General features: G+C 44.6%; 6 protein-coding genes across 6 annotated transcripts; 2 read left to right on the top strand and 4 right to left on the bottom strand.

Annotated features, from left to right (window-relative positions):
* Positions 1-32: 32 nt before the first annotated feature.
* GL218_02478 (37S ribosomal protein S22, mitochondrial) lies at positions 33-2,456 on the bottom strand (the record flags this gene model as incomplete). The annotated part of the gene is made up of 1 exon (XM_033578997.1): positions 33-2,456. One exon carries the CDS (start codon positions 2,454-2,456, stop codon positions 33-35), a length of 2,424 nt encoding a protein of 807 aa, XP_033438868.1.
* Positions 2,457-2,925: 469 nt separating this feature from the next.
* On the bottom strand, positions 2,926-3,719 carry GL218_02477 (Thioredoxin-like protein; the record flags this gene model as incomplete). Its single annotated transcript, XM_033578996.1, has 3 exons — positions 2,926-3,084; positions 3,142-3,584; positions 3,647-3,719. 3 exons carry the CDS (start codon positions 3,717-3,719, stop codon positions 2,926-2,928), a joined length of 675 nt encoding a protein of 224 aa, XP_033438872.1.
* A 3,347-nt stretch (positions 3,720-7,066) lies between these two features.
* GL218_02476 (uncharacterized protein) lies at positions 7,067-8,307 on the top strand (the record flags this gene model as incomplete). Its single annotated transcript, XM_033578995.1, has 4 exons — positions 7,067-7,253; positions 7,314-7,393; positions 7,450-7,826; positions 7,887-8,307. The coding sequence occupies 4 exons, from the start codon at positions 7,067-7,069 to the stop codon at positions 8,305-8,307; spliced, it is 1,065 nt and encodes a 354-aa protein (XP_033438873.1).
* A 1,138-nt stretch (positions 8,308-9,445) lies between these two features.
* GL218_02475 (uncharacterized protein) lies at positions 9,446-10,244 on the bottom strand (the record flags this gene model as incomplete). Its single annotated transcript, XM_033578994.1, has 2 exons — positions 9,446-9,890; positions 9,976-10,244. 2 exons carry the CDS (start codon positions 10,242-10,244, stop codon positions 9,446-9,448), a joined length of 714 nt encoding a protein of 237 aa, XP_033438874.1.
* A 1,089-nt stretch (positions 10,245-11,333) lies between these two features.
* On the top strand, positions 11,334-12,486 carry GL218_02474 (putative methyltransferase C9orf114 like protein; the record flags this gene model as incomplete). The annotated part of the gene is made up of 3 exons (XM_033578993.1): positions 11,334-11,363; positions 11,417-11,538; positions 11,607-12,486. 3 exons carry the CDS (start codon positions 11,334-11,336, stop codon positions 12,484-12,486), a joined length of 1,032 nt encoding a protein of 343 aa, XP_033438875.1.
* Positions 12,487-12,586: 100 nt separating this feature from the next.
* GL218_02473 (Vanillyl-alcohol oxidase) lies at positions 12,587-14,401 on the bottom strand (the record flags this gene model as incomplete). The annotated part of the gene is made up of 1 exon (XM_033578992.1): positions 12,587-14,401. The coding sequence occupies one exon, from the start codon at positions 14,399-14,401 to the stop codon at positions 12,587-12,589; it is 1,815 nt and encodes a 604-aa protein (XP_033438869.1).
* Between the last annotated feature and the right edge of the window lie 62 nt (positions 14,402-14,463).

Genomic DNA, 14,463 nt, shown 5'->3' with positions numbered 1-14,463 from the left:
CAAATTTAACGGTAAGCACTTGTCCATATTATTTATTGGAAGCCATCCTCTTCGAGCTCCTTCAGCAAATTCTCCAGCTTTGCCTTCTTTCCTCCCTTGGTCCTCCTAGTGGAAGGGCCATGTACTTTAACTTTCTCGTAGGCGCTGTAGATGCCTCTCGAGTCAGCATTGAGATGGACAATCTTCGCCTTGTGACCTTGTATGTTCTCGCGAGACCGTACACCACCATCATTACCCACCGCACCCGCTCGTCCAAGTCGAACATTACGAACTACTCTCGTCTTAGCACCTAAAGCCCATAGATCTCCCCACTTCGTCTTGCGTGCGTCGTGATACGCCTGCTTGCTGAAGCTCTTGGGAACCGTCCATCTCTCGATCTTTCCGGTAGGTGTGCACAGGTCAAGCGTCACGTGCCCACGTCGCTTCAGAGGAGGGAGAATGTTTCTGGGTAATAACAATGTGTTCGGCACTTCTGTAGCGTTCTCGTAGCCCTTAAATGCGCGATCAGTCATGTTGCCGCTCTGTTTAGGCACGGTGACCGGCTTCATGTCGGGCAAAGTGCCGCGTTGAATAGCGATAAAACTAAAGTTTATGTCTGTATGGTTACGGTGCGTGGCACCAAGCACTTTTTGTAGGAATGGTGGGCGAATAAACCTCTGATTAAAATGACAAAAATCTTTCCGCCCACTGCTGAGTCCAGGCGTCAGATACATGGGACACTCCTTGTGGTTAGTACATGGGGCAATAATCATGCCTGGCTCACGGATCCTTCGCTGCTCAATCTCAATTTCATTAGGTCGAGGATCCGAAGTAGGTGAAACGATGAATTCATTCAATAACCGAGAACGAACATCTGCGACAGCTTCAAATCCCCGCGGGTGGCCTTTTTCCATGAAGATGAGAATCCCACCATCGGATGACAACATTTCCCACAGGTTGTCTAACAGAGCTTTGCGTTGGAATCCTTCCTTTAATGGCAATAATAAATGGGAGGCGATAATAATGTCAAATGACTTCTTCTGCTGCGGCTTATCACCAGCGTCTAGCATATCTGGGTTGTCGGCAGAGTGTATATAATCTGGCAAGCGTGGGAGGAACGTAGTGTCATCAAGAAATCGCGATACCCGTTGACGCAGCTGATTAGATCCAACCACAACCGTTTTTTTCCCTGGCGGTCCATGGTTAGGCTTCTTACCCCCTTCGATCATGAGATCCCATTCTGCTTGAAGGACTTGCTGCCAGGCTGCTAATCCCGCACCGCCCGTACCGACATCAAGCACACGAGGGCCCTCCCCATTGCCCCTAGAGATGAGTTTGGAGATCCACTCCGAGCCTAGGCGTTTCCTAATTTCAACTAGGATCCCCATCGTAGACGCAAACATTCCTGGAAGGTTGATAGCCATATAAGCGTCTGCTTCGATCTCGCTCATCTTGTGCTGACCTGCTGCCATGGCCACAGGTTTCTGCTCGGGACTTTTCCTCACTGCGGGAGTTGCAACAGAGTTTGGAAATCCGACGCCACCAAAAGCTTTCTCTCCTGCCTCTTTAATATGCTTAGCATCTGTTCGGTCGAGTAATTTATTGATTGGGTTGACAAATTCCTCTTTCGGTAACTGGATAGTCGAGGGTTGGGTTCTCCATTGGCTCATTCTCGTATACTGGTGAACGCGACTATCTTGGATTCGGAACCTTGCATCTGACTCGCCTTCGTCTTCATCTTCTTCGTCTTCATATTCCTCATCTTCCTCCTCAGGCTCTTCATCGATTTCCTCTTCATCAACTGCTCGCAGCTGGGTGCTTTCGAAGTCTTTTTGTAGTCTCAACAGAGCGTCGTATTCTCTTTGGCTTTTAGCCACGGCGCCAACATGACTTAACCCGGCTTCAGAAGGGAATTCTCCTGAATTTTGCATGTTCGCTGAAAAGGGAATTTGAGTACCATCAAAGCCTTCGGGATTAGATATAGCAATATTAGTTTCGTAGACAAGTTCCTCTAGCTTCCCGTCTTCTCCTTCCCGCAGTAGTATTTTCTTCGATAGATCGTAGGACGCATCTTCAGAGACGAAGTCAGATGTCGGCACACCTACATCTTCTGGCCGAGTCTCTCGTAAAGGCGCGCCGTACAGTCGCTCGTATAACTTATATTCTTCTTCATTTAAATAACCCCTTGGTAAAGTGTCACCAAATGCGTGTTTCGCTTGTCGTACCGCAACTTCGATGTCGTTAGAATTTGACTGGCTTTCCGTTGGCTGCGAATTTTGAAGCTTGCGCTTCGTTGTCGAGAAGAGGCGCACATTCGACTTTCGACTTGACGGGAAACTTCTAATATTAGGATATGTCGACCGAGGCAGATTTCGCGGGGCTTCAAATCGTAGGCTAGCAAAACCGTTCTCAAATAGATTGAGAAGTCGGAGCCTGCACTGAGGACATGAGCCCTGAGCTTTCGCTGCGGAAAGCATTGCGCTTGTTTCTCTTAAACCTTGAACTGAAAAGAGAAGTAATAAAACCTATGTGTGAATGATGGCAAAGATTCGCAAACAACTTTTTCATATGTTCAGGAAATTTTAGACTAGCTCATGTACCTTGAAAAGTCCCATCCACTTAAAAGGCGGGTATTAGAATACCACCCCGCAGTAGACCCGTAGCCCGCATGGTTTAGCAAGGTCTAACGTAGCTCATTGCAGCTATGGCAAGGGCATTCAACAATCCGATAAGAGAACAATGCACTATCTGGAACCGATAAACTAATAAAGTTTATTTAGGATAACTAAGGGAAAGCTATTATTCTTTTTCTTGATAGAAAGGTGCAATTCGTCTAAAAGCTCAATTATGTAGGCTGTTAAGTTACATCCCCCAGACGACCTCTATAGGTACTCGACATAGTTATACGAGATCAAGCAATCTTCCCATCTACCACATCTACCACCTTTACTTAGTAAGATCAGCCAGTGTCCTAACCCCCCCACTAGGTCGAGCAGAGCTGCCTTGTCCACCAACTTTCTGGCCCTTAATACCGATCGGCGCCGGCGGTGCCCCCGGATTATTAAGATTGAATTGTGACCTTTCAGCCGCTTTATAGGGATCAAACTAGTTGACATTGTTAACACTATATGCAAAACATGGGTAGTTAAAAAGGCGACTTACTGAGAAGAGCGATACGAAGTAAAGTCCGAAGAACGTGAGAATAGCATTGATGATATTGAAAGGACTAAACTTCCACGGCTGACCGCCTAGCGACTGACCACCTCGCCTCGTCGGTGTGACAGAAGAAGACGAGTTGCCTCCTAGTGTTCTTCCGGGTGTAGTGAAAGATGCGCCTGGTGCGCTCACGGTAGCCAACTTGACAGCCTTGTCGACAGCGGAAGTTAGGGCTGGAGGGTTCGCGCCCTGGATCGTTTCGATCACGGATCCGTTCTTGAAGATGAGGAAGGTCGGCATCGCGCGCACGCCATGGCTTTGAGCGATGGATTGTTGATTATCGACGTTAACTTTGCAGAAGGTGATCTTGCCAGGCTTGGAATATTTCGTTGCTAGCGACTCAAAGGTAGGCGCAATCATTTTGCAGGGGCCGCACCAGTCGGCGTAGACTACATGATCATTTGTAAGCGGCCGGGCGGGATCGCGAACGATGCGACAGGTAAGAACTTACAGTCTGTGACCACGATGGTCGAAGACCCTAATATGCGCTGCCACTCACTCGAAGAGCTAATATTTACGGTCATTTTAGCTATCTCGTTTGGTGATGTATATTTGTGTTGTTAATAAGACTGAACGAAGTTGCTGGAATCGTTGATGGGTGGATGAATGGACGGATGGATTGTAAGTGGATCTTTTGGCTAATGACGGGAAGCCGAGATAAAGCTGTCCAGATCTACAATCTATGAGGTACCTATGTACCATCGAACGCCACATTAGTAAGGCGTCTATAGATGTTACACAACATATGTTATTGTTGGTAGTTATGTCCATCCATCCTTAGTTTTTTTTTTAGGTAGGTTGGATATTTCGTGATATGAATTTGTACCTAACTTACTAATTTTCAAATTATTCAAATATATCGCGATTTAAAGTGTCAGACGTTTTATTTTCCATAAATTCGATCGACTCAATGGCACTTGACCTTCATATTCCAGCCTGCATCAGGAATCCAATTCATCCTTTACATCTCCCATCCCTAGAACAGCCTTTAAGAATCCAAATTGAAGGTCCGTTGGTATCAATCCAAAAATTATTTCCAGATATACCATGGCATACCAATGTCATGTCTCTAGAATTTCCACAGCCGGCTGGTCCAGCACTCGCGAGATTAACATATTAGAAAATTTACGGACAAGATGTCCGTCGTGATATTGCTGGCGATATGATTGTGCGAGACGAATATTTAGGTTGGGTAATGCCACAACCATTAAGGTAAGGGAATATTCATATCTCTAATCTAATCACATCTCGACATCAAATAATCTGTACTACATACCGTAGGTACTTGTCACTATGTTCCATCACGCTCATCACCTTGGGTATTTAGGCACATTGACTACTATGGCGTCACATTCGATCATCTAGTCCCTGGCGATAATCCAGACCCAGAGGTACTCCAAATCAACATTATCGAGATAGAGGAGGATGGTGGTTTATACGCGAGTAAATGTTTGCCTTTTTCAATAGACCTAGCAGAATACGCCGGGAAGAAAATATTAGCTGTGCCAAGATGTTGTCAGAAGAGGAACGGCACTCAAGATAGGAATCGAGTAAATGATTCGGTCACCGAGAGAGATCAAGAGATATTGCAGCAGAATAAGTTGGAAATGATGCCACCAAATTAATCATCAGTTCTATCAAGCTTGGGGACATTATGTAGAGGGATGAACAAGTTTGCTTTCCATCAACCCTGATACGTTTTACGTGATTGTGGCTTGCAGTCTTCTATACCAGTGGTCTACGTACATATCATAGTTTCATTATCACTACGCGGCCTTCCATTGTAAGACCAATATATGCTAGATAACAATGTCTCATCCCTATCCCCCAGTCGTATATATACTTGACGACATCAAATAGCTCTTCTGACGATGATCTAGATAGCAACAGTCCAAGTAGATATAGGTTTATAACCTACGCCAACTTAATCGACTCACGAGCCAATTGAATAGGGATATTTTGATTCCAAGATATAATGTCGGTCATCGTTCTGATCCTCTCATCGGATAGGAGTAAGATTTAAGACCATCTGGAATTGAGATACAAATAGCTACTAGATCTATGCCAAGTAGCATACAAGGCTCAATTATGAGGTTAATAAGGAGTGTGTAGGTACTTCATCCAACCAGTAACAGCCAGAAACCAACTTTAGAGAGAGATGAGCGATCAATCCCCGGCACACTTGTAAAAACCCTTCAATGCGAATCGTATCCTAGGGGGATTACAGCCCGTAGTCTTGCTTGATTAAGTCAGCAGCTTTCTCAGCAAATGCATAAACAGTAGACTGAAGATAAGCAGTACTATTGAGTGGGATCACACTCGCATCCACAATACGAAGGTTATCGACGCCATATACCTTCAGTTTCGGGTTCACGACGCCTCCTTTTTCCTCTAGCAACATTACGCAAATCCCTCCCATATGCCACATAGATATCACGCTAGCGCGCAAGAATTTCTTAGCTGACTCAATATCAGTGAGGTAGGAAGCGAGTTGCGACGGATTAGAGGTTGTTTTAGCAGCTTGCTGAAAGGCGACGACTTAGCGATTGTGTCAAGGTAGAGCATATATCATACATAAACTTCGATGTCAATCTCGCTAGAGAAATAATTAGGATCGATGGTGGGCGCGGCCAATGGATCGTTAGATGTGATGTGAGCACTGCCTCGTGAAAGGGGTTGAGAAAGCGCAGTGATGAGTGTCATAAAACTTCCCAGTATGGGCCCAGATGGCAAGTCTAGGTTGGGGTCGATCGGATGAGGGATCTGTCTTAGAGCTGAGATATAAGCTGCTGGAGGCTAGTTTGAGTCTAGTAATATCTTTTCGGCGAACTGATAGTATGATCAAGCTCGTTTTTCATTAGGGTTATTGCCAGGAGGATGATGCTGCATAACTTATTTCTTTCCTCGTTGGATCGACACTGGAGAGGGAGGTAAGGGTCCCGACGGATATTCCTAGAATTGGGTCATTTGATATTTGATAGCCTTTGCTTTTGAATGTTGTCATCCAAGCTTCGCGTACGGGATGCTCTGGATTTCTGGCGTATGATAGTTGGAGTGGACCGTTGGGAGTATTATATGGGGAATACCGGTCTACTCCCAGCACCTTTCTTGATGATCGATTAATTTTGGGAAGTATAAATGCCTTGGAATAATACATCTTAAATGTGTCTAAGTTCCATCCGTCGTTACCAAGTGTACCCCAGGCATCAAGCGATGCATCGGTTGGGGGAACAAAAACTTGCGCGTTAATAGCGCTTGACCCTCCGAGGGCCTTTCCTTAGTTCAAATTGATAGATTTTCCATTTAGATTCAACTTATAGAGTATTAACCCGGAGTGTTTAACACCAAAGGGTGTGCGTTTACTTACCTGAGGCTCGCTTTGGAAATTCCAATCCGCTTGTGATCCAAGCAAAGCCGGTTGGAATGCTGCTGTCTTGACTCGTGGGTCATCACTCAAGTAGACCCCAGCTTCCAGGATAAGAACGCTCTGTCTTGGATCTTCAGATAGACGAGTAGCTACGACAAGACCTGCCGTGCCCCCCCCTATAACCACGAAGTTGTCATGGTCAAGAGGAGCACCTAGAAAGACCAATGATTCATTGAAATTTTCAGAGGACAATGAAAATTGTTAGGTGCCTATTCTTTATGTTTGAAGTACATATGATGGGAAAATAATAAACAAAGACCTCATATATATGCCTATGTGTTACGAGAATCATCTTCTCGCATATCTCCCACTTTTCTCAATTACGTCTTTCAAGCCGAGAATGTAACACGGATAGATTCACTCTTCAATTCTAATTCGCTTCTTATCTACCTCTAATAGCTTTCAAGCTTTCACCGGTCCAGCCACTGCCACATAGCGTTGACAATGCCCCTTAGACCGGGCGCAATGCAAGTGACAGTGGTGAGTATTGTCTTAGCCATTTTCTCGCTTGTTTTCCTTGGTTTGAGATTATGGTCCAGACATATTTTACAAACCACACTCGCTTTTAATGATTATATGGCAATTGTAGCAATGATTCTCACCGGTGCTATGCTCTCCACCCTTGTTTTAGGTATTTCTTTCGAGTCCCTCAAATGGTAAAATCGCTGTCATTACTAAATAGTCGCAACAGCTAGCTTCATTGGTGGCCTCGGATACCACGTGGAGGAACTTTTGATGACAGCCCCTTTACTCTATGATCGCTTCTTAAAGGTTCGTTAATTCCTCAAACTCATCTACTATATCTCTAGTTAACAGCGTTTGTATAGTTATTTTTAGCTGCAGAGATACTCTGGGCAGCAGCAAATTCAAGTGTCAAGTTTTCAATTCTCTCCCTTTATACATCTATATTCCCTAATCCGAAGTTTGCTTACATCTGTTATGCCACTATGGTCATCAATATGGCTTACCTAGTCGGCGTAACCTTACAAACTTTTCTTGTCTGCAAACCATTCCCGTACACCTGGGACAAAAGTATTCAAGATGGAAAATGTACAGGGCAACTTATGGCATTCATCGTTACTGGTATCATCAACCTCGCTCTTGATATTTTTGTAGTGTTGTTGCCAATGCCAATGCTGTTCCAATTAAATATGTCATTGGCGAGGAAATCCGTAATCGTCATAATGTTTAGTGTTGGCGCCGTGTAAGTATTCCAATTTCGAAGATACCGCTCACAATATCAGCTACTAACTAGTTTAAATAGTATCTGGGTTGTCTCTTTATTGCGCATTGTTACGCTCTTCAAACTTGACATAGAGGATCCAACATATTCCGCTACTACAAACAATATTTACTCTGCCTTGGAGCCAGCTCTTGGAGTTATCAATGCATGCGTCCCAACTATTAAGCCCGCTATAAATAGGCTCACTAGTCTCCGTCCGGATCGGTGCACTAGGAAAGGAGTCAGTGTTGTGATTACATCCGGCCTAACAGCAACTGGAGAGCGCAACACTTACCTTTCAACACACGATGGCTTGAGTGTTCATTACCCAACCATCGAAGACGCGATTCCCACACATAGTGCTCATGAGCTACATCGTTTGGGTGGAAGCTTAGGGAGTACAGATGGGATTACCATTACCCGACAATGGGAAGTGACAATGGGAAGTCGATCATACCCATAAGGGCGAAGTTTGAATAAAAGTTGAATCAGTTAAAGCAGTTTAAATATCCACAATATATGGCGTCATTGAAATGATGCTTTTGTAATAATTTATTAGTTGGTTTATTATTTTTTCTTATTTTACCTTTCTTATCTTGAGTAATGCTTTAATGTACTGACTGCAAATTTAAACAGTAAGAGAACCGACATATATTAATGTGCTATCCAGGAATATCATGTGTATACCTATATATATTTAGTATCTACCGATTAGTGATGTTTAGTGTATTAAGGTTTCTAGTACCTACCTCTAACCATACAACGTTCCATGATTGTGATTAGTACCTAGGTAGTTAACCTAAGACTTAACAGTATGAAAACACACATTATATAACTTTGATGTAGTTAACTAAAATGTTCATTACATACTTAAGGCAATATTCTCGCCATGGTTGTTGAAGTACGTTGGTTACAAAGTAGTATGAAGCCTTAAATGCTTGTAAACTAAACCGTACCCTTTTAATAACATTGAAAATAATAATAGTATATACTTCTATTGTCACCAGGTAGTTTTCGCCCTCACTACTTATTATAATAACGCCTACCTATTCAGCATGTGATTCAAATATTACTGATAAGCCTTATTACCCTGTAGTACATTATTAACTGAATCGTATAAGTAAGTGGCATAACTTAATTTTACTGCAGATATCGCGTCTACAGAAAATATTTCCTTGTTTCACGTGGTTTAATCAAGATAATTTATTTTGTATAAGCTTAGGCAGATCAAAATAAATAGTTCGCGGGGTTTCAGCTATACCCCTTTTAGGCTCAAGTTCCCACCGGAATATACTTTATGCCAATGGAGATATGCTGTCCATAAACATGTTCTCAAGGTTGCAATTGGTGTACCTTTTATCATATTTAGGCTAATTCCTAATTCTAAAATGTAAATATGTACCCAGCCTAGATATGTAGAGTATGGGACCTAACAAAGTTCACTGAATAATACATTATTATGTGGTATGTATGTATATATGTATATATGCATGTTATTTAGGTTTTAATATTTAATTTTCAGCCTATCTGTCATTTTAATAGGAGAGTATCTATTGCTGGTGACACAATGCCTACCATTTACTCGATGAGTAGGAGCTGAATCATGCATCACATCCAACACGCGTCGAGCTGACGGCAACATCGTCATACCAGAAGGTGTTAGTATCACCGCCGTAGGACTCCCATCCAAAGTAGACACCGGTGATTTTAGGCTTGGCGGTGCCTCTCTGCCACTGGCCTGCGTTGGCATTGTTGCTACCAGATTTGACAGTAAGACCATCAATAGCTTTGCCGTTCAGCCAAGTCTCAATGGTGCCATCGGTTCCCACGTGGTACTCGAAGCATTGCCAGTCGCCGGTAGGAAGGGCAGTGGAAGCGGCAATGCCTTGCGGGGAGAGGTCGGGAAGAGTAGCATCATCAGATTCGCGGTTGTACATTAGAATCTTGCTCTGACCACCAATCCTGAGGTGCTTTTTGTCGCCTTGGGAAGAGTCAGGCATAGTGATGAAAGAGACGTGAGAATCGGTCAAGGCTTTAGAGGCTTTGCTATAAGAGGATTGATATTAGCATTGCCTTTAATTAGAATCGCTTCATTCCTCAAGCTCCGTAGTACTACTACAGCAGAACTTACAGATAAGTCCTCACGTAAACATCTCCGCTGGGGACTTTCGTCGTGCCAAAGAAGATGTGTCCACAGTAACCACCGGCACCATCAACCCTCACGGAATTCTTCCCACTGTGAGCGGTAGAGCTATCAAGTGTGACTTTACCGCCCTGGTTACAGTCGTTCGCGTATGTAGGCCACGAAGCTGCGTCCAATCCACCTTCGAAGTCATCAGAGACTTGGGCGAAGGAGAAGGGTAGGAAAGCAAGGGCAAGGAGACCGAATTGGCGGAACATTGTCACGGAAGGATTATCGTAGGTGATAGGTGAAGGTGCGGCGGATAAGACAGAATTCCAAGAACTCCAAGAACTGGGAGATTTGAAGGTATTTACGTAGATACCCTAATATACCTATACTCAAATTCGCATTCCGGGCACCCTCCCTCCGTTGCCGCATGGTTGTATTGTTGTTTCCTTCCGTCCATCCTCTCTTCTCCACAATTCGGAATTTGGAACCAGGTTTTCCGAATATACGGCCCGCTCTCCGAATAGCAGGTGGGCGCAAATTGGGTCTCGCGTTGTCAATTCGATGAAAATGAAATTGATCGCTTAATACTGAGGATAGTACAGAGTGGCTTCATATGTGAACATGATCGAGAAATGTATACCTAGCTTCTTTCATAAATGTGTTTACCTGTTATGTATCTATCGTAACTTTAAGCTTCATAACTGTATAAATTCGAAGGTTGCCATGTACGTTCAACCTCCATCTTAGCATCAGAATAGGTTCTCGTAAAACATGAAAAACATGAAATGTTGATTCTAGCCAGAGAGTGAGATACATTTTGAATATGAGTATGAGCTTATCAAATTCCCTTGTCGGACTGACGTGCCTCGCATCTTTTAGATCTTAATTATACAGTCGGCCTGGTATTACGTACTTTATAATGAAAAAAAAAGAGATTTGTAAGGGTAGGTTTTAGTGTTAATACATAGTGAAGACGATCTACTGTACGTAAGTATTCAATTATACTCATATTTAATATAAATATAAATATAAATAGTTAAACACGGTTTAGTTCGCGATTTGTATGTATCTTGAAGAGGTAAATTTGGTCTTATGCAGGAGAGGCGGGGATAATATACTAACCTAGACCTATGTAGTAAGTGGATGTGATTGGACTGCTGAATGATGCATATCTTATCCACCACGCTATACCCAACAAGGGAAGCGGTGAGGAAGGTGGTGAGGTTTTGCCGGCGCAACTTTTCAAAAGTCAATTCGAAGCTAGAAATTTTACTATGCGCCATGTGAAATGTCATGTCTTCGAAAGTGAGCTTACAATTCTTACCGACACACCCCTAACTTCCGTCGCTTCTCACAAAATGGCAAGCTATGAACAAGACAGACAAAAGGTAAGCTAATCTACCATAAAGTAATTCAAGCTAGAAATCTAACTGGTCTATAGAAACGTCGCCTTACAAAAGACGGCGACTACGTAGATACATCGAAGCCGACTGCCTTCTTTAAGCCTATCCAGGGTCGGGACTGGACCATATCCGTAGCCGTTCCGGGAAGCGTTCTCTCAACGTTAGTCGTATTCACTAGCACACCTACCAGTCAGCTTTTGCGACAAACTCACTAAACTTAGATTCTAGCTGTCGCCGAGATGACCAACGTACAGGAGTTGTTTCACACATCGCGCGTGCTCTTGCCGTGTTTAGCATAGACGAAATCGTCATATTTGATGACTCGCATCCGGACACGCGACCTAGGAACATCGACCCTGCTGGATACACAGGCGATCTCGACCCCTGTGGGTACCTCGATCATCTATTGCAATATCTGGAGATGCCGCCGTTTATGCGACGAACACTACTACCCATTCACCCTAATCTAAGAGGTGCGGGGCTTATGTCAAGCTTGGATATCCCTTCACACCCGCACTCTACCGACTGGTTGCCGTATTGCGAGGGTGTGACGGTGACTGGAGCACCGAAAGGTGGTAAAGGGACGCTCGTGGACGTGGGTAGAAAGGAGCTAGTGACTATCAGTGACGAAATCCCCCCAAAGACCCGAATTACTCTTCAGATTGACGAAAACGATTTATCAAGGGCGGAGCCAGTAGATCCTAGCACACCACGAGTTGAAGGGGGTTACTACTGGGGCTTCTCAGTGCGACGTTGCGATTCGCTCGCAAACGTGTTTGAAGAGTGCACCTACGAGGGTGGCTACGACTTAAACATCGGAACATCGGAACGTGGTATCTCTATATCAGAAGCGTTTCCGGAGCGAAAGAAGAAGGATGCGGTGGCCTTCAATCACCTTCTAATTGTCTTTGGTGGACCTCGAGGCCTTGAGAATGCCGCAGAAAACGACCCGCAATTGAACGGGATGGGAATTGTCAAGGGGAGAACGAAGGAACTGTTTGATCATTGGGTCAATATTCTGCCAGGACAAGGAAGCAGAACTATCAGGACGGACGAAGCACTATTTATCGGTTTGTCAGGCTTACGGAAAATATGGGAAGGAAGGTGAATGAGCAAGATATCTACTGTCCTCTAGGGACTATGAAAATTAAATTTTGCAGGCAAGTAATCGATACCCTATTCGAAATTTGTTACTAGAGTTGATATTGCTATTTTTCGGGACGTGGTCCAATGGATAACAGATCAATATCATCAATCTTCAGTTCCCATCCTTTTCCTCTGAATCTCTTGGGCCAAATCCCGTTTCGACCCGGGGCTAGAATCCCATTCGGGTCTAATACATCCTTGATTGTCTCATTGAAGCGCATAAACGCCGAATTGTTCCAATTATATGTCCCGGCTACTTGATCGGCGAAAAGGAGATGTGTGCGATACTCACCAAACCCCTTTTCTGCGCATTCCTTTATCATTTCTCTCATGAGTTTAATAGCGGATGCCTTCATATCCTCATCGGCTCTGTCATATATTATGTTGGTAATGTAATGTATCTCACGACCTGCCACGCAAAGCGTAGGAAATAGATCGAAGCCATGACGTTCATGCGCCTTGACAATTATGTCGTGAATAGTACGCGCATCTTTGCCACGCGTTGGAGCTATCGGGCTAAAGAATAGATGGCCGCTATTCGGTAGCCAGTTTAGCCAATGGAGCTCACGGAGGACAGGAACACCACTGCAGACTAATGAGCGGTCGTGCAAATAATGATCAGACGGCAGATCAGATGGTAAGAAGAACTTGGAGCCAGGGATCTTGAAAAATGCAGCCTTGATAACTTCCAGTTGTGCTGCGATGGATGCGGATGGACCATATTGCGTTCCATAGAAGACCCAGGAACAGTCGCCTAAGGGCAATTCAGCAGCCGCAGATCGAATCTCTTCACGCGTCATGGGGCCAGAGCCATCGTGGAAATCTGACCTCCGCCGACTGGTGACATTGAGCTCCTGGATTACATGACGCAGCTGCGGAATATTCCCTACTACACCCTTCTGCGCCAACGGCCGAATGAGATCAACGATCTGATCAAAATCATCATCGCGCGGGAATGTGAAGCAGTAGGACTGGTGTTCTGTCTCTGGCATCAATTGCATTCCCATCTTAGTCACGATGCCGAAGTTGCTCTGAGAGAATATACCATCGATCGATGGGCCGAAGGCATGTTGAAATGACTGCCAAGTAGGATTGTCTGCCCCGTTTGGACCCGGCAGAGCTCCCATACCCGTCCGCAGTAACTCGCCATTAGGCAGGACAACTTCCATGCCGCAGCGGTTTGCGAAATGATCGCCATACGGTGTGTACCCAACACCGCGGTCAATCGCATTACCCAATACGCTACCACCGCCTAGATCAGGTGTATCGATCCATAAAGGAAGTTTTCTATTCTGAATTTCCTCGTAAAGTCGAAAATATGTTACTCCAGGCTCGAGGAGACAACTCGCGTTCTCAGCATCGATATTCAGAATCTCATGCATCCGCCTGCCGAGATCAACGACTACACCTCCTGGGACTCGGGGCGCCGCCCCGCCATAGCCTAAGTTCCTGCCAATGGAGATGGGATAAATCGGGATGCCGAATTTATTTGCCCAACGTACCGTAGTCTGGACTTGCTCGGTTGATCCGGGATACACGGCTGCACTGCTGACAAGTTCTTCCTGGTCCGTGATATGAAAAGCATCGTGGGTATTTGGATGCTGCATATACCATCCATCCACCAATGGTTTATCATTGACTTCGACATTTTCGTCTCCTATTGCGCCTTTCAGCTCCTTGATAGCTGCTTCAAAATCCTCTAGGGACACATCTGGTGGAAGGCGTATTGGGTTCTTCCTCGGACGGCTAACCGGTAGCGTACGGTTTGACAGTAGGCTATCTCGTACAACTTGGGCCTCCCGCTCCAGTCGCACAGGCACGCCACTATACTTCTCCTTTGTCGAAGGGATTATCCCCGGGGCAGCTTCTGTTGCCATGATGTTAATAATATGATCTTTTCAAACCACGAAAGGACCCTCCAATTTCTTTCTAGGAAGCT

This window comes from Daldinia childiae (assembly GCF_008694065.1).
Source record: "Daldinia childiae strain JS-1345 chromosome Unknown Scaffold2, whole genome shotgun sequence".
In the NCBI taxonomy this organism is placed as follows: Eukaryota; Fungi; Ascomycota; class Sordariomycetes; order Xylariales; family Hypoxylaceae; genus Daldinia; species Daldinia childiae.
This window is presented reverse-complemented; position numbering and strand designations above follow the sequence as displayed.